The 23,988-nt window shown below is 36.3% G+C and overlaps 2 protein-coding genes across 3 annotated transcripts in view; one reads left to right on the top strand and one right to left on the bottom strand.

The window, feature by feature from the left end:
- The window catches only part of Pbx3 (PBX homeobox 3), a 189,658-nt gene that overhangs the window by 80,205 nt on the left and 85,465 nt on the right, over window positions 1-23,988 (top strand). The window lies entirely within an intron of this gene.
- Window positions 20,109-20,510, bottom strand: LOC127222802 (60S ribosomal protein L36a-like). Its single transcript, XM_051185254.1, has one exon. It carries the CDS (start codon window positions 20,474-20,476, stop codon window positions 20,156-20,158), a length of 321 nt encoding a protein of 106 aa, XP_051041211.1. The 5' UTR covers window positions 20,477-20,510; the 3' UTR covers window positions 20,109-20,155.

Genomic DNA, 23,988 nt, shown 5'->3' with positions numbered 1-23,988 from the left:
AATATGATAGAATTTAATGTAATTATTCAAAGCCATGTTTTAGAATGGCCATTAAAATAGGAAATACTCAAGATATTAATCTTATAAAGCAATTTATAAAACAGTAAGACATCTATAGACTTCACCCCAACATGTATTTTTACTTAGGTGAAAAGTACCCAAAGAATTATGACCCATATTTATGTTATAATGCTTTGGTTTCAGTGATGGAGTTAGGATTTTAAAATTTGTTCTTCTTTGTGCTTTTCTATGTTTTTCAACTCTCCACAAAGATCCTATATTTGTGTTACAGTAGCTTTCCTCCTTATCATTTGTTCGGATGAATGAAATATGGCCTAGGGACTGGGTCTATGTTGGTAGGCTATCTTGTTCCATCTTTTTTTTTTTTTTTTTTTTTTTTTAACCCATGAATTTAACTTGTAGGATGGTTGTAATTGCAGAGGCACAAATAGATCACTGCAATCTAAATTAAGTGCTATCTCCCCTAATGGGTTTTTGTGATAGGTATGTTTCTTATTATCTTTGTACAGCCAGATGCCTCACATAGGGCCTGGCATGGAGCAGCGTTAGTAAGTACATTGGACTTGATGGTTCATGTCCGGTTTGTTGCCTGTCTTTTATTCTGTAGATTTACCATGAGTGAAATAGATCACCTTTGTTATTGATAACTGATAACTACCAGTTTGATTCTGGTTTGGGTGTCTGTCACACAGACTAGAACATTTCAAATTCCTATGAATATTTAATTGTCTTCAAACAGTTCAAATTCCTGTGAATATTTAATTGTCTTACAAAGTTTACTTTTGAACATTGTGACTTCGTGGTACAATCTCTATCTTCCTGTCTCTTTCTTATTCAATTGGGGAGTGGGGACATTTGGAGAGTCTCACAATATAGCCAAGGTGTGCCTGGAACTCATTATGCATCAGATTGGCCTCTAACTAGCAGTCCTCTTGCCCCTACTGCCCAACTGCTAACATTATTATAAACATACAGCATGGCCTGGCTTGGTATTGTTTCTTGATTACCAGTCTTGCACATTTCATGAGTCTTGTTCTGAATGATGTTAATTTTTAGATCTCTTTCCCCGCCCCCTGCCCTGCCTTTCAGGAAGACAACAGTTGTGTCCTATATCAGCTAAACTTTAACATCAACATCTTAGGATATGCTATTTTTTCTGAGGGATATTAAAAACAGTTGAATTAATTAGAATGCTGGTAATTGATTATTGCTACAAAGTCACCATTATTATGGGCAATGCTATATTTAAAATGGAAGAGGTGGAAGAAAAATAACAGTTTAATACATTGCCCTCCTTGAGTTTCTGTTACATTAAATTTTAGTTATGTTCAGAAATGAAGTTTTCTGTGTACTTCTTATTCACTAGGCTTTGTCTAGATTCTAAATACACAACAGTGAACAAATAGAAACTCTTCTTTGACATGTGTAATGATTTACAAGGAGCCATCAGCAATGTTCTGTATATGTGTAAAGACAGGCTCTGCAGTCAAGTGTCCATTAGCTTTTATATGGTTTTAAGGTACGATGTAATACTCAGCAAACAGACAGAAAGGTTTGTTGAACACATGCACTGTGCTGACTTTATTGAGAATTATGACAGCCTCACTCAACTTATTAATTCTCTCAGGGTCTTGAGGTATTCTAGAGCTTTGATTTTTATCAGTGAAAAAAACTGAGGCTTAGTGATATTAACCAGCTTTTCCCAGATAATGAAACTAATGAGTGAGTCACAGTGTGTTTTTCAAACATCTACCCTAATTACAAAGGATTTCTTCTCATCACAGTGGAGAATGTGCTGTAGACTGAGTTGTTGAACTTTCAGAGTCTGGTTTTCTCTTGTGTGCTGTATTCGTTGTGCTATACTTTATCGAGCTGCATAGCCACAGAGAATGAGAAGATAGTGTGGGAGTCAGTTTGTTAGGAGAAGAGGCTCATGCTGATGTCCTTAAGTGACTTAAAGTGTTATGTCACAATATGTAATGTACACAATTAAAAGTTGCACACTTGAAGAGCTCACAGTATGTGTTACTCCAGTATTGTCATTGTGTTTCACTGATGCTGAGACACTCATCCAACCCTCAATATATTAAATGCATTTCTGAAATGAGGCTGCCTCTCAGATTTGTGTGTGTGTGTGTGTGTGTGTGTGTGTGTGTGTGTGTGTAAGAGAGAGAGAGAGAGAGGGAGAAAGAGAGAGAGAGAGACTCATTCTGTAGCCCAGGCTGTCCTGAAATTGACTAAATAAATAGCCCAATCTGCCCTTGAATTTGTGGCTATCATACTGTGTCAGCCTCCCAAGTGCTGGTATCACAGTTGTGATTTTCTTTTTTCACAAAAGCATATAAGATCATGGTAAGTCTTACTACTTATACTGCCTTTGATTTGACAAAATATAATTATATATATCTGGTGACAACCATCTGTATATGTCCTATTCTCTGAAGGCTGCTAGGTATTTGAATTGTCAGTTTATTGTGAGTCTCTGCATGGGTTCAGATGTAAAAGGCCAATGCTTTGCATTTGAAGTTGCTTTTGTAGTTGCCAGTTCTTCTGATATGCCAAGGCTACTTACTGCCTTGCAATATACTAAATGAACTTTTCTCTCCGCTAAGAACATTGTTTTTGCAATTTTGTAATTTTTACTTAATGTGCAAAACAGCTATGTTAGGGTACTTTTGGAACATCTACTAATATGCGTATGAACTATGCATATGTTGCTGTTATATTTTTGGAGAATTACATAGTATATATATGTGTGTAATATGTAATGTTTTCAAAGAAGTTATCAGGTTTTTTCATGAGTCATTGGCTCATATTTTAAGATATATATTTAATGAATCACTAATGTATTTAAAAATCTTTGCTACTACTTTTTGTCATTAACAATAAAGACATAGAAATTAATATTTAAAATATTAATTTAAAATTTGCTAGCAAAAATAAAGAGAAAACACCAACTTCCTTTAGGTTTTATTCTCAACCCATTTCTTTCCATGAGCGCCTACAGAATTTGCTGAATGATGGGAGGTTTGGCACAATTTGGAACATATGTATCTTTGATTTTTGCATGTTGTTCTAACTGATGTCAAGAGGAGTTTTTGCATTGGCAGCAGAAAGCAGTCTCTGGTGTTTGGTCTTAAGTGCATTACAAGTTTAGACTCACAGTTAGTAATGATGATATTGTGTATATTACATTCTAGTGTTTCTTACATATTATTTAAATGTTCAAACCCATAGAACACATTATTTATCTTCTGGGGAAAGTAGGTTGTGATAGAAATGAATATTAATTTACATTTAAAAATTAAATATTTAAAAACACAAGCATAAGATCAGGACTATTGGAAAATTACAATTTACAAAGCTTTACACCTTTTTTTGCAGGATTCTAAATTAGTACATGAACTGTGTTTTAGAAGCCTATGTTAAGTAAAAATATAACTGAGGGAAATCTGCATTTAAACTGTGTGAAGTGTCTTTGTAGTTTTACTCATCCTCTTGCAGAGCATTGACAAAAATATGAAATTGATTTGGTTGAAGGGTGTTAAAGAGCCGACAGCCAAATGTCACAAACAATGAATGGCTGCACTGTTGAGAAAATCAATAGGGAGGTTAAGCTGGTCTTGTGAAAGACTTGGCAGACTGCTCTGTTCCAGGAAGAGATCTGTCTTCTGGCCTTGGTTGCATGATCAAAAGGAAAGCTTGATAGGTTTAATGAAGGGAGATACTGTAAAACTGACAACAGAAATATAGACACTGTGGTAAACTGTAGTGCACATCACTGAGTGGAGCTATTAAATACATCTTTCAGCCTGAAAAATATTTATGGGTAAAGATGTCAAAAATATTAACATTCTTTTACTTTTTCATTGATGCTTTATCATCTGACAAATTTGCAAGAAATACACATAGGTTTGCATTTAGCTAAGTGTATAATAAGATGTTAAATGTATAGGACACAATAATTACCCTTTCAATTAGTAAGCTCATTTTCCATATCTGTTCATTACAACATTTAAAATCTAAATCAAAATTGTATCTTCATCACTAAAAGTATATCCAAAGTATTCCAAAAGATCAAGAGCTCAGATAAAAACAGGCCAGCCATTGATTGTCAATGAAAATAGGGTCTGTTCCTGCAAACTCAGGTGGGATTTATGATTCATTAGTCCACTCCACAGGCCATTAGCAGGTATTTTATAGGAGTACCTTCTTTTACAATTTTATTGATAAACGGTATGTTCAACTAAAAAATACTTCACTGTGATCATTTAGATCATAGCTATATATTATGAGGTGTGGCACTTTAATACATAAGTATTAAACTAGGTCATTTATAGATTATGTTTCTTTGTAGTTTTCTGTATTTTATTCCTGATCTGCTGTATGGTAGTATTCTGTCTCTGTTACTTTTCTATACCCAAATTTCTTACTGCCTGGTTTTTGTCAATGAAAGCAATTATTTCTTGGGTGTTCATGTATATGTCAGTGTGTTTGATGCTAATAGAAACACTGCAATTAAAGGCATTTGTTTCAAAGTTTAGAGATCTAAAAAAACATCTTAATGCCTTTTCAAAATTGGCAACCTTGTTTTATTTTACTATCCATCATTTGATGTGACATGCTCTTTGTGTGTGTCTCTGAATGTGTTTAAGAAAAAGGAGTCAGTTTAAAATCCCTAAATGTGATAATCAGTTTAGAGAAGATGATAACCTGTTTAAAAACAAATAATAAAGAGGGAAGAAGAGAAAAAAAGAGAAGCTGTCTGGCAGATTTTCCACAGTGGACGTTGTAATAAAAGCCCCCTACTCTGCTGGGGTGGCGTTTGCAGGGCCGCTGCCATATGTTGCTCTGCTTTTCGCGGGGATTATGCCATCATTATTGCTGATAAAAGCTGTTTACTGCCTTGGCAAAGGAATGATGCTTGGAGCAGTTCTGGAAACCGCCATTCAGTTTACAAAAAAGTTCATTTAGTGCCAGATGCTAGAATCCTAGGTCTTTGTTATCTTTTCCCATGATTAGTTTTATCCATTGTCTGTTTCCCTTTTTCCTTTTCTAATAGAATGTTGCCTCTCCCTACCTGTTTTTATTTGGGCAATTACTGTGGGAGGTTAGCTAAATGATTGTATTCTCCATGTTAACTGGTCAGTACTAAAGATGGGTCATTTGGCTTTCAGAACTGCTGACCAGATTTGGATAAGCACTGCAGAGTACAGTGAAATCCCAGCCACTACACACTGAGTGTGTGCTCTTTTATACCATTGCATGGCCTGGAGAGCTTCGTGTAGTTTTAGGATGAGCTGTTGGCTAATGTGCTGTCCCTGAAGCACCGATCAACTTATCACATTGTTAGAATTAAAAAATGAAACAAAAATTCTATTCTTTATTCAGGAAATGCTAAATTTATAGTTAGAAATTTCTCTGAGACTATCCCCTTCCGAGTAATTTTCCCAGAAAATTTGTTATGCTTTTGACACAGCATTTGGTAGTGACTACATGATTGGATTAAATTGCCAGAGGAACTTGTAAATGCAAATAATAATGAAATATTTTGTTAATTAGTGCATCATACCTCATAGACCATTGGTGCATATCTAATACTGCAGCTAGTATAAGGTAAGGAGATTGCTTTTATTTTTAGTAGGTCTTTGAGTCAATATCTCATAAAAAATATGCTTATCTTTCACAAATCTTAATTCTTTCCTGTCATCCCTCCCATTCTCTGGACTTTCCTGTGGGGTCAGCTTGTTTGTGCATGCTATACGTTGTGCAGGAACCCCCAAAAGTTATGCTTTTCCACCATGTCTGTGTTCTGTTTCAGCTGTCTCCCCATACCTCAGAATTATTTTAACTAAAAAAAAAATTAGATGGAAAAGTTAGGGTTTCAGTAGTTACCCACAGTTTCTCCAATTATATGCTTCCTGCCCAGTGTGTTATTTTCCCTAGGAACCATTGTCAAGAGAACAGAGTCCCCAAACAGTGCAATCCCCACAATTTTTTTTAAGCATAATTCATTTTTTTTTAAAAGAAAAATGCCATTCATCTACTGGAAAAGCACTTTTATTTAGAATGTGCTGACTGCACCTAGCCCTAGATGCCACAGGTGACCCTGAAAACTCCAATTCTTTAGTCACTTTTGGTAGGAAAGGAAACACTTTCTTCAGATGTATCCAAGTGCAAGTTTAATATAAAATTTCAGTGTCAGACTGAAGTTGGGAAATGACAATCACCCAGGTAAAAAATTAAATATTCCTATTAAAAGTTGAGATCATTAGCACTGAGGTGTTTTAGTGGGTAGCATGGTAGAAGGAGTCAGCTCCTGTAAGTTGCCCTGACCTTACATGTGCAATCCCCCCTATCACTATAACTTAAGAAAATCTAAGAGCATTTGCATTTATGTGTTATCCATTTTCTTTTTGACCTTTTATGTTTTTTTCTGGTTGTGGATAAATGCTTTTTGAGTTACCTATGAGTCATTACAACTTAAAAGAGTATGTATATGGTGTTAAAACCATGAGCTGTATTTTAGAGAGCAGATAGTTTAATACTTAATGTTATTTAATAATTTGACACTATCAAGAAGATATTTATACAGAGAACATTGTCTGTTTACATGCACATATATCATCACTTATACACACACAGCACACACATACACAACACATATATACACCTTACGTTTGATGGTACTGATGAGAGCTTTATGTCACATGTGTCTATATTTAGTTCTGTGAAATTTTTTTTTTATTATTTGTATTTTTCTGAGACAGACAAAGTTCTGCCACGCAGGCTGGCCTGTTTCACCCAAGTAGCTGTTATTACAGGCATCTTCGACTATGCCTAGATGAATTTGTTTTTAATATTGCAAATTTTAGTTTTCAGATAGCCTTTGATTCCCAGATAATTGACTTTTAAATTTCATTGGCAAAACCAACAGCAACAACTCCCAGTTTAGATATGAATATCCTTCCTTCCAAATGCATAGTGGAGGTGTTGGGGACGAATGTGCTGGGTCACCTGACAAAGATAATCTCAGTTGCTTCCACCTGAGTCAGGCTGCCAGCCAAATTAGTTCCATCTCTGCTGGCTTCCTTCTCTAGTTCACAGCCATGCTAGCTTCTTCTCACAGCATGTAAGCCTTTGAATCTGTGTCCTTCAGGCAACTGAAAGTAGTCTGGGCTCAAAGAATCTACATCTGGTTTCACATTCCCTTGGTTTCCGATTCCCAGTTTTGCTGCTTGTTACAGTTATGACTTTGGACTAGTCATGGACTTTTCTGAGGTTTGGTTTCTGATTGAGAAAAATGTATATAGTGTCTGTTCATGAATGTGTTAGAGAAAGGGACCAGGAAAAATGGTTCCTCAGTATGTAGATATTTTTTTGTCATCAGTAAATTAGGCTGTATTAGCATGAATGATTAAGCCAGAGAAAGGCCCTTTAGTTTTACCTTTCTGCCTAAGATGCATGAAGTACTTTTGACATAAATTTGGTCTTTCAGTGGGTTTGATTCCCTCAGTCAGTCACCTGCCAAAGACTCCATGGTTGACCCGTGCTATATGATTTATAGCCAGGAAGAGTGAGGTGCCATCAGCAAGCCTGTACTTTATGCCTGGGCACAGTGGGTCCTCACCTGGACAGACACAGTGGGTCACTAAGTTAGTTCTGTTTCATTAAAACTAGTTTAAGAAGGTACAACTTTACTATTTTCAATTCATAATCAAGCCTGTGATGCTTTTATTATCATACTTTTGAAATGACTGAAATTTTCCATTTTGCTTATGCTGATAATTAAAGTTTATAAATGCATCAAAATGTCTAAAGCACTTTAATATCCATACAAACAGCTTTTAGTAGCTCTGGGCTCCTGCTGGCACATGCATTTCAGTATTCTAATTGATCTTGATTTTCTTTGCTTTCAAGGTCAAGTTTTTGTCTTTAAAAAATCCGCCCCCCAGTTTCCTCAGAAGACAAAGCTCATCAAATTGTAGAGGCCATTTTAATAGGATAAAAACCACTCTTTACTGTGAGACAGTATTACTTCTGATAGAGTGTGTGGTCTTCTTTCATTTTGTTTTTTTTTTTTTTTTTTGTTTTGTTTTGGTGGTATGTTCATTTTTATTTTTGTTGTAATTCTGTGGGGAGCATGTCACTTTCCCCTGTTTAGATGGATGCATCTAGAACCAAATGAGGGCAGTAAAGTCTAATAGAAAGCTTTACAAATGAAAGTTTTGTTTCTGTTTGTGCAGTACCTTGTTCCCCTCATGTATCCTGGGAAATCATACTGATCAATAGTTCCCATTTCAGTACAACTGCAGCAAGCATTACAACTGTATAAAATTTACAACATTGTCTGCTGTAAATTTTAATTGGAAAAGCCTTATAGCTTTACTCTACCTTTGGAGACTTAAATCTATAGGATTTTTTTTAAGTAAAAAAAAATTTACAGCATAATATCATATCATACAATTTTTATGGACATATAATATAAATAGGACCAAACCTTAGCTTTATTGGAAAAAAATAACTATAAAAATATATTTTAATGCTTAGTACATTCAACATTTTTCCTATAGAAACAGTGGACTTGGTAATTTAATGAATGCTATAAATAATTATGAACAGCATCAGGTGAGAATATTAACAAATAAATATACTAGTAAAAGGTGTATTCTATGGCCTTTGTGTCCCCAGTGAGGCCTCCTTGTGTGAGGCAAAGCTTGTGCTCTCTGAGGCAGACAAGGATGAGAAAAATGTTGCTTTCTGCACAGCATTTTTTCTGTCACAGGTCAGGCTTAAAATGCTGTGTGATACAGTTATTGACTCTAATCTGGGCATAAACACAAGTCCTCAAGCACCAGCCCAATTAATAATTTGCATAATTAACATGCATATTAAGTAGGGACTGGCCTTGCATCTGTATTTGCAGTGATCGGGGTAATGAGGGCTAACGGAGCGGCGCCTCGGGCCTGTGTTAGCAGACGTGTGGCAGTAGTAATTTTTGGTTGGATTGACAACTGCTAGACAAGTGGTCCCAGCATAAAGCTAAAACCGGTTTGGCAGTATTAATCGTTGACAAACTGCTCTTAAAGCTGTAACATTGTTTCTGTCAGTTGTTTGGTTTGATGTCAGTGTTAGACATAATAAATCAATAGTGTCAGAATTTGGTAATGTTTATAGCTAGCAAGGTTTATTATTTCATATGACTGTCATGTACAAATGGTGGTTATCATGGCTGCCTCTAAATTATCAAAGACAGAATATTGCTTTGAATATACTTCTATAATTCTTGTTTCAATGAATTCTTTGCCATTTGGAAATGCTTTTAGTTGGTATGCCTGCCCAATTCCATTGTGATTTTCACACAGCATGTTCTCTGTTCTTAAGAAGGATATACAGTAAACCTGTCACAAGTTTGTTGTGGCTTTAAATTAGGACAATATACTTACCTGACTTAGCTTCACTTTTATTTAGAATTGGAAGTCACATGTGTGCCAGAATACAAGTGTACTAAAGTTTCTCAGTAGGATCTGAATGTCAGAAGACTTAGATACGTATAAGAAAGAAGTAAAAGAAATAACATTGGAGCCACTTACTGTACATTGAAAAAGGAAGAGATATTTGGAGATGCAGGTAAAATTATTCTAATAATTTCTACAAAAGCTTTAACTAGTCACCCTTTATTCTGACCTCCAATATCATGATTTCTTTTACTACATTTTTCCTGGGTTCCTATTATTTAACCTAGCAATTTCATGCTTTTATATATCCAAAAGAATTGAAAACATATGTCCACACAAAATTTCTTATACAAGTGTTCACAGCATTGTTAATCATAAAAACCACAAAGTGAATAGTACTCAAATATATATTCATCAGTGAAGGGATAAACAAATTGTGGTATATCCAAATAATGGAATATTATTCAGCCATAAAAAGAATGAAGTACTGATTACATGGCTTAGTATGCATATTGCTGAGAAAAGCCATTTACCAAACCCAACATATTGCCAGATGCCTTGAATTGGCAAGTTTATAGAGAAAATAGGTTAGACTATGCTTATGATTGAATTAGGAGAGTGCAAAGAAGGAAATGGTGTTGAGGGGTTGTGAGGAGTGCAAATGGAGGGAAATTATGAGCATTGCACAACTCTGAATATACACCAGACCACTGAATTGTATATTTAAACATTAGAACATTTTGTAATATGTGACTTGTGTCTCAAATTTATTTTAACAAGTCACCAAGGGAAAATGCATTGTGGCCTGTGGATAGATATCACTGATCCTGAGACACATTTTCTTATCTTTGAAACTGGGTGCCACTGAGGCATCCTAATGGGCTTCCAGCCAGTTAGCCAGATCCTGCTCATGTTGCCTCAATATGAAAATGCTTTGTGTTTCTACTGGAGGTGAATGCAACCTCTTGTTGTCTTAGTCACCTTAGCATTTATGGACCAGTTCACAGCTGTTTCCCAGCTGTGCTTGGAAACCTGCTCCTGATATGTTGAAATAACGACAAATCACCAGCATAAAATTCATGGAATGGGTATCAGTTTCTTGCAAGAAGATTAACAGTGTAGTACTGTAAAAAAGAAATGCTATTTTTCCAGCATTTGTGATTACATAAAGCACAATAGAGAATGGAAACCCAAGGGGTTGAGAACTCGAATCTTAAATAATTCTGAATGTTGTGTATTGGTTTTAAGAATGTACGATTAAATTTACTTCATGCATTTTTTTTCATGTTTGCAAAATAGTGATCCATAGTAGAGTAGAAAATGATGTCCAAGACTTTCCAGGAGTCTTAAAGATACATTCTGAGAATCAAAAAGCTTATACTATAGTCTGATTGATAGTGTGGCCTGTATACACTGCAGTTATAGTATGGGGGGGAGCTGTCCTTATCCCAGATAGAGAATGACTTCAGCACACCATTTCCTACATACTTTTTCTATTCTCTTAGTAGTTTTGCCCATGTGTTGATTTCCTTCTTGTTACTATTTAGATGTCTTAAAGGATTTTGTGTGTGTGTGTGTGTGTGTGTGTGTGTGTGTGTGTGTGTGAGTGTATGTGTGTATGTGTGTATTTTTGTATAATCCTGAAGGAATTTTTAGCTATTGAGGTCAGTATTTTGATTGGCACCTAAGCTCCTGCTCCCTCACAGAAGTAGGTAAGGATGAGAGAGTGATTCACAAACCAGGAGAGGGCCTTTGAGTGTATGCTCCATGAACACAGGCCCCGATAGATAATTAGGGGGAATAAATAGTTCATGGTGAAAGTACACTGCAGAATCAGTAGACTGAGCTCTCGTGCCCTTTTAGATTCTGCTGCATTGCTTGGCTGCCCTTGGCAGTCACACAGGACACCACAGTTTTTAAACTTATGTTACCTGGAATTTGTTTGTTCTGTGTTATCCTCTTTTCTTTTTTTCTTTCTTTTTTTCTTATGTACTTGAATATAACTTGAGGGATTGGGCAGACAAACTCTTTAGAGAAATATTTTGAGTGGTTTATCAGTATGCTGTGTATTCCTGCTAGATTATAGAAGCTAGATCCTAGGCATGATGTGAAGCATTGTCAGGGCTAAAGTTCCTGTATAGGAAATGGAAATAGGGTCTAATGACCAGCCTGTGCTCTTGCAGCAAGTTTGTCTTTCTTTCACCTGCACTTGCAGAACAGTAATGCTAGCTGGTCCTGTTTGGTGCTGCTCTATATGGCTCCTGTGCATTCAGGCATGTGGCAATGATAGTACCTGTACCCATCACTTCAGGATCTGAATGCAGAACCTGTAACTATAGAGATCACTTGGGGATGGGTTGATTTCATCATTGCCAGTCCATTTCTCTCTTTTCTAAGAAAAGGGCTGTGCTCTGAAGAATGAGTGAGGAGCAATTGCTGACATGTGAATGTGAACTTATATTCAGCCCATACCATGCATCTTTGTGAAAAGAAATTCAATAATCCAAGAGAAAATAATTGTGTTTCTTAGGGAATTTTTCCAGTATTTTTGGAGCCATATTTGTTCTAAATTATGGATTGCAGCCTTATTTGTAATGCTTCGTTAGATAGACGGAAATATCAGCTGCTTTCCACAGTAATTCCTGTTTAGGGTGATTTATAAAAATTATTATTACTATGTTTAAATGGTAATCTGGATGTTTCTAGCCTCTCTAAATGAGCGTGGACTCTGTTTTTATAGCCCCAGAGGGACTTCCAGTAATAAGGAAGAACTGGGCTGACTTTTCTCCCCTCTTATATAACACTTCCTTTTTCTAAAGATCCCAAAGCACCCTATAAATGGGAGTATAGTGTCACCTGTCTGGAGTGCTAAACTCATTAAGCCAGACCTACTATAAAAGAATTTAGGATCAGAAAAGATAACGATTATCCAGTCTTACCTGTAGTAGAATGCAAAACTGTCATTAGTCGGAGTTCATTTCCATAAGTGTTTGGTGTGAGTGAGCCTCTGAGGAATGAAGAAATACTGTGTCAGGAAGAAGTGTGCTGTGTGCTTTCATGGTGCCCCCCCCATCTACCAAAGAAGATAGCATAGCCTCTTTTTTTATTATTACAAAGTGGTCTTTGCTGATCCTTAAAATATTCAAGCAATACCAAAAAGTATAAAGAAAAAAAAATTAGTGAAATTTCTGCTACTCAGAGATAATCATTTTTTATATTGTACTAAATACTTTTGCATATTATTTTCTAGAATGAATTAAATATGCTGTTGTCCAGAAGATGTCTTTTGTAAAATAAGACAGTATGTATGTCTTTGCATGTTAGCATGTTTTATGTTGTTCTGTTGACATGGCCACAGAACATTACCATGTTACCTTTTCTACCAATTGTATGAGCTATTCATTGGCTTTAATCATAGATAGTTCTGTGGTTATTTCATAGCTTTTTGGGATAAGGAACTTGGTTTAAAATATGGCTTTGGAATTAGAAGTTAAATTCATCTGTTCAATAGTTATTTATCTAGCATGTCTCACATTCCCTTCTCTAGCCTGTGTGTTAAGAATGTGCTTGTATCCTGTGGAATTTGCAGTCAGGTGGGGAGGCAGCAATCAGAAGATGAAGATGGTGAGCAAAGGCAGCTCCCTGCTTGGAATGTGAGAGGGAAGAAGCAGTGTTGTGACTGATTTTTATTGGAAAGGAAAGTTGAAGTTCAGAACCTTTGCAGGTACCTTAAGAAAATTACAGATACGTGGTTTTTGCCCTCTATATTTTGTTTTTAGATAACAACACTCTAATTGCAGATATTTATGACTTTGTTTAAATGAGACATTAGTTCTGTTTATTTTTTCATCATTTATTTTAAAACAATCTTTTCCCATTTTATATACCAATCCCAGTTTTCATTCCCTCCCCTTCTCCTACTCTTCTCAATCCCCAACCCACCCCCATCCACTCCTCAGAGAGGGTAAGGCTTCCCATGGGGAGTCAACAAAGTTTGTCACATTACTTTGAGGCATGACAAGCCTCTCCCCACTATATCTAGGATGAATAAAGTGTCCCTCCAAAGAGAATGTGCTCCAAAAAGCCAGTTCAAGCATTAGAGATAAATCCTGGTTCCACTGCCAGTGGCCTCACATACTGCCAAAGCCACACAACTGTCACCCACTTTCAAAGGGCTTAGTTTGGTCCTATGTAGGTTTCACCGTTGTCAGTCCAGAGTCAATGAGCTCCCACTAGCTCAGGTCAGCTGTTTCTGTGGGTTTCCCCAAAATAGTTTTGAGCCCTTTACTCATATTATCACTCCTCCCTCTCTCTCTTTGGCTGGACTCTGGGAGCTAGGAAGGATGACTCCACCTAAGACCCTAAGCATTAGTGGAGAGTACCTGAACTGCCTTTCCCCTGTAATCAGATAGATGACTACCTGAACTATCATCATACAGCCTTCATCCAGTAACTGATGGACAGATGCGGACATCCACAGCTGCTTTGTTTGTTTGTTTTTAAGAAATGTCAACAATTAACTTTCCTGAAACAATTAGGCTTATTGACAGTATCCCAGTGTATACTTTGGTGATATTCATGACAACTGAATTCTTCATTGGATGACTTCTTGGCTAACCTACTCAATCTTCTCACTTTCTTCTTTCTCCATACCATTCATAAACAACTAAATAGATTTTTTATGTAGTAAGTATATATTATATCACACTTTTATAATCACATAGTAATTAGAATGGCAAATCTAGAGTCCTATGGCTTTAGTACTGGCCCATATAATACTTCTAAGCAGTCATTTGACAAAATATCACCCATGAAGGAATGGGTTATCATTTTAGATTGATTTCTCAAGGATCCTTCCCTCTCTGGATGAGTTCTTGGTTTTATATTTAGTATATTTAGTATATTTAGTATGCTTTTTCTATTTGTGTGAGACTTCCTAGTAGAGGTCTTACCCTCTCTGAGGAGCAGATGGGAGGAGGGGGTAAGTGATAGAATGGGAGGAGAAGGGGGAGGGGGACTGGCATTGGAATGTAAAAAATAAATTAGTAAAAAGTCAGTTATTTTGATAGAAAAATGGAAGGCATGGCTAATAAATTTTTAGAATGTATGTTGCTGGAGGAAATAGCTATTCAATAATAAAACCAAGACTCTAAAAACAAAGCAGTTTAACAGGTTATAATGTTGGGCCCAAGTTAGCCATAATAATAACGATATGGGCAAGAGCTCTCTTACATGTTCCCTGTATTCCAGTCACTGTGCCAAGTACTTTATGAATTTGATCATGCAATTTTTATAAGAACCCTCCAGGGAATGTGACACTTAATGCCCATTTGCATAGAAAACTAAAGTTATGGATACTGTGGTTCTCAACCTGGGGGTCAAATGACCCTTTACTGGAGTTGCCTAAAACCATTGGAAAACACACACACACACACACACACACACACACACACACACACACACACACACGATTCATAGCAGTAGCAACAGATAGGAAGTAGTTACAGTTATGAAGTAGCAATAATAATAATTTTATGGTTGTGGGGATCACCACAACACAAAGAACTGTATTAGAGGTTGCAGCATTAAGAAGGTTGAGAATTATTGTTCTAAAGGGAAGAACTTTTGCAGGATAAATTACCCTTGGTCTTAGATGGGAGAGCACTAGAAACATAAACCCTTGCCTATATTCAGCTGACTGTGGTTGGAATTTATACCACATGTGTGGTCTCCCCCAAATTGAGATGCTGTTAAAATAATACAACTGTGTGAAAAAGAAGGGAAATTCTCAGGTCATATGTTTATAATAGATAAGGAGAAATTACCTACAATGCAGGGGAAAAGAGAGGGTGAGAGAGTATGTGGGTTAAGAGCATAGAGTAAGGAAGCCTAACATTTAATATGTAGTACAGAAGTTGTCAACCAATAGGATAGGGAAAAGGCTATATTAAGCGAGATTTATGTAGTTGAGAACATGTCAGAATTGATCAATACTGATAATTGGGTTCCAGTGGTTGTTAGTGGACAAAATGGAAAGCTGTTTCATCAAGTCATATTGCAGTAAAGCTGTGGACTCCCAAAGACATGTGGAACAAGGACTAGCCAGTAGACCTCTCACCAGGGAAAGTGGGACCAGAGCACAGCTGTATTATCTCAAAGGAGATGACATAGAATTTGCTTTGAACAGTCTGTGACTGGAACACCTGTAACATGCCAAAGTAAAGATGTTTCCACAGACATAACTGAAGTGTGGATTGGAGAGTTGTGATCAGAGTTTAAAGATGTTAAAGTCCTTTCATTGTCTAGACCAGTGGTTCTCAACCTGTGGGTCATGACTCTTTTGGGGTCGCATATCAGATATCCTGCATATCATATATTTATATTATAATTCATTACAAGAGCAAAATTATAGTTATGAAGTAGCAATGAAATAATTTTATTGTTGGGGGTCAGCACAACATGAGTAACTGTATTAAAGAGTTGCATTAGGGAGATTGAGAACCACTGCTCTTGACAAAGATAAAGATTCTCATGCCTGGGAAGTATGAATTAAAATAGTAGTGAGAGGTGTGCTTGTTACTTGCCTTGCTTATGTAAGGCACCTGATCTAATTTGTAAGACCATTCAAAGCAAAAACAAAATTGAACTAGTGAGATATTATTTACATACTAAGTTGGTAAAAAAAATTTAAAAGTTTTATAATGCAAGGGTTTTATTTATTTTTTTGCCATTTTTTTTTTATCGAACTATACTCTCCCCTCCTCTTACTCCCTTTCTCTCTCCCCCTCCACCCTGTCCCCAGCTCACCATGCTCCCAATTTACTCAGGCGATCGTGTCTATTTCCCCTTCCTAGGTGGATCTATGTATGTCTCTCTTAGGGTCCTCTAAGTTCTTTGGAGTTGTGGCCTGTAGTCTGATTGTCATTTACTTTATATCTAATATCCACTTATGAGTGAGTACATATGATATTTGTCTTTCTGGGTCGGAGTTACCTCACTCAGGATGGCTTTTTCTAGTTCTGTCCATTTGCATGCAAATTTCAAAATGTCATTTTTTTTTTGTTTTGTTTTTTTTACCACTGCCTAGTACTCCATTGTGTGAATGTACCTCATTTTCCTTATCCATTCTTTTGTTGAGGAGCATCTAGGTTGATTACATGTTCTGGCTATTACGAATAATGCTGCATGAACTGAGTTAAGCAAATGACCTTGTGGTGTGAGTGTGAATTATTTTGGGTATCTGCCCAAAAGTGCTATATCTGTGTCTTGAGATAGATTGATTCCCAATTTTCTTAGATATCTCCATACTGATTTTCACAGTGGCTGTACAAGTTTGCACTCCTACCAGCATTGGAGGAGGGTTCCCCTTACTCCATATCCTCTTCAGCATAAGCTGTCATCAGAGTTTTTGATCTTGGCCATTCTGACAGGTGAAAGATGGTATTTCAGAGTTGTTTTGATTTGCATTTCTCTGATGACTAAGGATAACATTTCCTTAAGTGTCTTTGCAAAGTTTTGTTAAAGACACAGAGTAACAGAGTAATAGAAACTTATTTGTTAGTAAACTAGCATCTTCATAGCTTGGGAAGTAATTTACAGTCACTAAAATCAAAGGTGTGTGTGTATGTGTGTATGCCCATGTGTCTGTATCTACCTGTGTTTCCTACCAGCCAGCCAGTTTTCTCATATAAATCCTGAAAAGCTGCATGTGTAACAGAGACATGGACAAAATTGTTTAAATAATTACTGTAAATAAAAACTCTACCTTGAAACAGTTGAGATAACCCTAAGTCATAGCTAAATTTGTCTATTTATCACATCTATCTATCTATCTATTATCTATCTATCTATCATCTTTTTATTAGCATATAAATAGACTTCATCATGGCGTTTTTCAAACAAAATTTTCTATTGCTATTTTTCTTGTTAATCCTGTACCCTCCCTTGTCCTTTCCCACTTTTATGTCACATGTATTACTAGATTTATTTTAATGATGGTATATAACACAGCAGTGAGTATGAATGAGTTGTTGCCATATTCAACAACACAGATGACTGTCACACATGTAAGGAATAGTATAGTCAGAAGACATAGTATTATATCATTTATGCAAACCTCAAAACCAGGAAGAATAGTAATATACTGTCCTAACAGTTGTGCATCCACAATGATAGATTTTTCTAAAATCTCAATCTTAAGTAAAATGACTGCTGCTACTAAAGTTTAGGTCATAATTATCTCTAAAGCAAGCTTTAGTGAGTCAGTAAGTCACAGGGGCCATTTGAATTCTTGGATTATTCCATACTGCCAAACTGTAACTGTAAGTATACCAGAGACTTTCTTACATAAAAGTGATTAAAATATCATATTAATAAACTTTTTGTTGTGGTAGTTTAGATATTATTGAGTTAAGAAAAGTCCTAAACATAAACAGTGGCTACAAGAAAACTGAAAGTTGTGTATGTGGTTTCTATGGTGTTGCTTTTAGATGGGGTTTAGGTGCTAAGGAAGGGAAAGTAGCAAGCTAGATGGTGCTGACATGTATGTTGCTTTATCACTGCTTATTTATATCACAAGTCACTGTCTTGTGTGCTAATGCATTTTATTAATTCCATATTGCTGTGACAATAATTGACCAAAGCAACTTAAGGAGGGAAAGGTTTGATTTGGCTCACAGCCTGTGGTAGTGTGGAAGGCATGACAGCAGGAGCATGAGGCTGTGGTCATTTTGCATTTGTTCTTAGGAAGCAAGAATATGATGGATGTATGTGTTCAGCTTGCTTTCTCCTTTTTTGCAGTCTGGGATCCTAGCCCATGTGATGGCACTGCCCACATTTAAGTTGCATCTTCTCACCTCAGTTAACCTTATCTGGATAATCCCTTACAGACATGCTCAGAGATTTGCAAGCTGATAATCAATATAAGCCATTAGCTGTGTCTTTCTCCGTATATATCTCAAAGTTGAAAAATGTAATTTATTTAAAAATACCTTTAGTTTATTGTTAGTGAATTATATAAGATAATAGTAAATACATTGAAATAGTTATATAGCTAGCTTCCAGAATAATTAAGGGAGAATAATGAAATGATAGGAGCAGAACAAAAAAAAAAAAAAAATACAATTCACTCAACCTATAAGAAGGAAAGAAAGGAGAAGGAGAAGAAGCAAAATCAAGACAAATAGAAAATATAACATGATTTGAGAAATAAGTTCAAATATCATAGTATAACACCCATACAATAAGTTTAAAAGATAAATGATATAAAATTAAGAATGTCCAAGAATAATAAACAAACATGCAGAAAATCTGACAACAGGCTTGTTTTTAAAATGCACACCTATTAAAAAGATACAAAAAAGCTTTTGGCAGTGATGGGAAACAGCACACCAGGCACTGGTGTAAGGACAGCAGAGCTACCTCTGAGATTAAGTACAGTTAACGCTGGCAGTGAAGGTAACATAACTCTAACAATTCTAAAATTACTTCACTTGATAGCTTCAAAATACAAAGCAAATTTTGATATTACTTCCAGAAGAAATAGATTTGTGTTTGGGAAGGTCTGACCATATTCCTGTGGGAAATGATAGAAGAAACAAACAAAACACTCTGTTAACTATGTAGAAAACTTAGATATATTTAACAGACTTGACCTAATAGATGCATGGAAGAGTATCATACCAGCAGCTGCAGGATGTGGGCTTTTTAAAAAGTTACCAGACCATTTAAGACTTAACCATGAGTTAGACTCCAGCAAGTTTAAAGGAATCAGTACTACTCCAGCCATATTCACTTTTGGCAAATAACTGGTGAGAGGTGAACAAAAGAGCACTGAGAGAAATTAACTACCTTAAACAGGTTTAAAATGGTACAAATACTGTTTATATTGAAACTTATGGCCTATAGTTAAAGCTTCATGTTGTTTTTAATCTTAAATGTTTATGTTATAAAATTTAAAAAGGGATAAAATTAATTAGGTAAAATTTGCCTTAAGAATATGATGAACAACTGGCTATACCCAAAGAAAATAAAAAAGCATGGAACATAAAGTCAATGAAATAGGAGAACAAAATACAGAAAAGAAAAATCCCAGCAAAGCTAAAGTTTGTGTTTTGAATATTTATAAAATTCATAAAGCTTATGTTAAGATGTTAAAAGAAATAAAAAGAAACAGAAGAAGCAAAAATTAATAGTACTGAACTTGAAAAAGAAGAGAGGACATTAGAGATTTACAAAAGAATATTATCAATACATTTGATATTAGATCAACATGTAATATTAATAGAAATATAGAAATTACTCTTACATGCTGGGTATGCAAGTCAATGAGGCCCTGGGATCTACATCTGGGACCACCAAACCCAAATTCAGCAAGCAAATCCAAAACCAAACAAGCTTTAGAAAATTACAAGATGTCGAAAGTATATATAATATCATCAAAATAAATAACTCAGATCTTTAAAAGTCTTACTACTAGGAGAAGGTTTTACAACTGCTCTGAACACCAAATGATTGAATAATTCATCTTACAAAATTCTACTCTGTTGTGACCAAAGCAAAAGTATCATCTTCAACTAACTAGGTATTTCTTTTCTTTTCTTTTCTTTTCTTTCCTTTTCTTTTTTTTTTTTTTTTTTGAGGTGAGTTTCTTTTATTGTCTTCATAACAAGATCAGCTTAGAACTGGATCACTTGGCCCTTTCTCTTCTTATCACCTCCCAGTTCAAAATGCTTGCATCTCTTAATAGCCAGCATCCGCTTAGATCTGCAGTTAGGCTCAACACACTCAAGCCTCAGCACAATCTTCTTTGTAGTTGTAGCCTTTTTTCGGAAAATGGGCTTAGTCTGCCCACCATATCCACTCTGTTTCCTATCATAATGCCGCTTTCCCTGGGCATCCAAAGAGTCCTTGCTCTTCTTGTACTGCGTCACTTTATGGGGCTGGTGCTTGCCACATTTCTTGCAGAACGTCCGGCAGGTCTTAGGAACATTCACCATGTTGGCGGGAGCGATATCGGCACAGAAAGAAAGAGGGAAGGCCAGCGACGGAAGTTTATCTAACTAAGTATTTCTTACACAAGTGTGATATTGAAACAAAAGTGTACAGGTATAAGAAAGGAAAGTGATAGGCCTGTGTCTTTGAATATAAATGGAAAATTACAAACAAAATGTCAAATGGAGTTCAGCCATGCATGTAGATAGAAATCTAGTGTCTATGTTGAGACTAGGTTCAGTTTGTGTCATGAATGTCAAATTGGTCTGTTAAAAACTTCAGTAAGGACATAGTAGGCTTGAACAACACAATCACGTAACTTCACCCAGTCAGCAGCTTTGTTCTGCCCAACCACAGCAGAGTATGTGTTCTTTTCAGGAGCAGATGCAATGTTCACAAACATGTAAAATAGATCTGATGTTACACATAGTGCAGAGAAGGATGGGACAGCAGAAGCTTCACACTGTTGGTGGGAGTGTGAGTTGGTGTAGCTATTGAGGCTTGTGCAGCACCTGGACTGGCAAGACCTTTAGATACTAGCTCTTCACTAGGACTCAAACTACAGAGTCACATGTATACACAAGCCCAGAGGCATGCATTTGGATATTTATGAGAGGTTTGTTTATAATAACAAAAGAGAGCAAAACACTGTACAATAAGCCTGCCAGTTGTTGAATGAAACAGTTGTTTTAGTTTCTTGCATTTGAATTCTGTGCAACTATAGGTGAATGTTGACATCAGACAGCCAGAAACAGGAGACTTGCTTCTGGCTGTTTTAAAACATTTGCATAGCTGGTAAGATGGCTCAGCAGGCAAAAGCAATTGCCACCAAGCCCACTGTCCTGAGTTAGGTCCCCAGGACACCCCACATTATGGCAGAAGAAAACTGATTCCTAAAAGTTATCCTCTGACCTCCACATGTGCTTCATGGCAGCCACATGCCCACATATACAAGGTAATAAATATAATCTTAAAAGTTCATAAGTAAAGCTGTGCACATACCTATAATCCCAGCATTTGGGGGCTAAGACAGGATTATGAACCAAGTCTACCTGAGCTACAGAGTGTGACCCTGTCTCATAAAACCAACCAATCAATCAACATCTCATGTAGTTCTGGTCAGTGCTCTATGTTCTTCTCTGAGGTGTGTGGGGCTTCTAATGTGTATCTCTACTAGCTATTGCTAAAGTTTTCTCAATCTTAATACCTATTTTTGTTTTATAATTTTAAAAAATTTAAGCAATTTTGTGAGTGTTTCTCATTGTTATTTTAATGCAAAGTGACTTTCATATTAGGGGTGTCAACTTAGGTCAGCCTAGAGTGACATATAAACCAGACTAACCAGAGGCTATGTATGAGTCCTGCCTTAGACCATGAGTGCTGACCTCAAATATGCCCTTCTACACCTGATTTAAGGATTGTTTTTTTTTGTATGTGTGTGTGGGGGGTGATATGGTATCTTGCTACTTTACTGCCTTTGCTAAAACAGTCCTCCTATCCCAGCCTCTGAGGTATGGGCAAGCATGCGCCTCTGTTACTGCGCTATTTATTTTTACTACATTTATTATGTATGTGTGTGTGTGTGTGGGGGGAGGGCTTATTTGTGCTTGGTGGCAAGTGCCTTAACCTGCTGAGTCATTTCACTGGCAATTTTTGATGGATAGTTTTATTAACTACTTAATGTTTTATTGAGTGGCTATTTTCTCACTCACTTCTATATTCTATAGCATTTTAATTGTCTTTAGCTTTTTGTTATTCTAATTAAGGTTACAATGATCATTTTTTGCAAATAAGGTTGTTTTTTGAAGGCTCAACATTATTTTCCAGATTGGGGGAAGGACATTCCATATAAAAGAACAGGGACAGAAGTGGAGCTGAAAAGAAAAGTTTGGCATTTGATCGACACTTAAACAATCATTCTAATAATTTTCCATGTACAACTCTTCACTTCAGTTCTTGGTTGCCCTCCTCCTCCCTGCCCCTCCCCATGTCCCATTTTCTCTCTCTCAGGGATCAAACCCAAAGCAGTTTAATTTCTCACATAACTCATAGAATACTGCTAATGTCATGAGACGCCAAGCTTTATTTGTCTCATTGCCTGTAAGATAAAGTTGAAAATCTCTAGTCTAGAATTTTTAACTGTTTGTATACTGGACCTCTTTTTTTTGTGGGAGGTATACTGGGAACCAAACCCCAGCCTGTGCTCTACCACTGCTCCCAGTCACTGTTTATTGAGTGCTGAATATGTGGTTAGTATGGTATAAAGTATTGTTTACAAATAAATAAGATACAAACTTTCATAATTAAAGGATTGTGAAGAATTGCAGACAATTTTGAAGACTTCGAGAACACATACCTCCTACCATGGCCACATGAAAGCATCTTCATATGCTCAAACAGGCCTGTTTTCATTTGTTAAGGAAGTATGATTAAATTCTGCCTCATGATTAAACTTATTTTTTTGCTAGTATAAAATACTTTGTCTACAACATTTTCCAAAATATATGTCATGCTTCATGATTTCCTTTTAGAAGTATGTTGTGGGCCTGCTTTAGGATCATTCTTCTCTAAATCTAAAAACTCATTTTTTTCTATTCCTTTCTTGATTTTTATTTATGTTCCATCAATAATACTAATTATATAGTTTAGTGGGGTACACTTGCCTCCCATGAGCAAGATTTTTGGTTCCATCTTCAGCACACCCCACAATGTACTTAAATCCTAGTATTTATTGTAAATGTAGTCCTTTTAAATTTTATGTTGTTTTTTGACTCATATATATCTGTCTTCCTACTGAGACAGACAGCTTGAGGACAGGAACAGTGCCATGCATATTTACCTTTTCCCAGAGATTCACCCACAGGCCCTATGGAACTGCTGTATAAGGATTTTTAATAGACATCTGTTTAGTGGGTCTACATCAACTTTATAAATCAATAAATCAGTCTTCACACTTAACCACGAAATACTTTTTCTCCCATCTCTTCCATCTCCACACACTTTATTTAAAAGTATTTGGACTTGTATTTAGGCTGGATAAGGTATTTCTCTATATAAAATGGGCTCATTTTGTGCATTAGTGTTAGATTTTGGACCTGCTGCCAGTGGCCTTACATATTGTCACAGGCGTGTGGGAGTGGAGGGGTGCCTTGGTCCCGCCTCAATGAGATGATGGGACAGACTTAGTAGACTTCTTAGGGGAGGCCTTACCCTCTCTGAGGAGCAGATCAGAGGAGGTAAGAGGCAGTGGGTTGAGCAGGAGGAGAGGAGGGAGGGGGAACTGGGTTTGGAATGTAAAAACTAGATTAAAAATAAATAAATAAATAAACAAACAAGAAAAAGAAAGTATTTGAATTTGCCCTTTGAGCCAGACACAACTTTTTAGTACTTACAGGACTGGCACAGTCATGAATCACAGTGTCATCTTTTGTCATAGCCAACAGTACCAGGTCTTGTTATTTACAGAAATGTATAGATGTATAAAAACAGAAATTATTATCTATGCCTAGTCCATAAA

Source organism: Phodopus roborovskii, unplaced genomic scaffold, assembly GCF_943737965.1.
Source record: "Phodopus roborovskii unplaced genomic scaffold, PHOROB, whole genome shotgun sequence".
Lineage (NCBI taxonomy): Eukaryota > Metazoa > Chordata > Mammalia > Rodentia > Cricetidae > Phodopus > Phodopus roborovskii.
This window is presented reverse-complemented; position numbering and strand designations above follow the sequence as displayed.

Bases quoted from the DNA above. Each gene is read 5' to 3' on its own strand.
- LOC127222802 (XM_051185254.1), bottom strand. From the start codon at position 20,476: ATGGTGAATGTTCCTAAGACCTGCCGGACGTTCTGCAAGAAATGTGGC.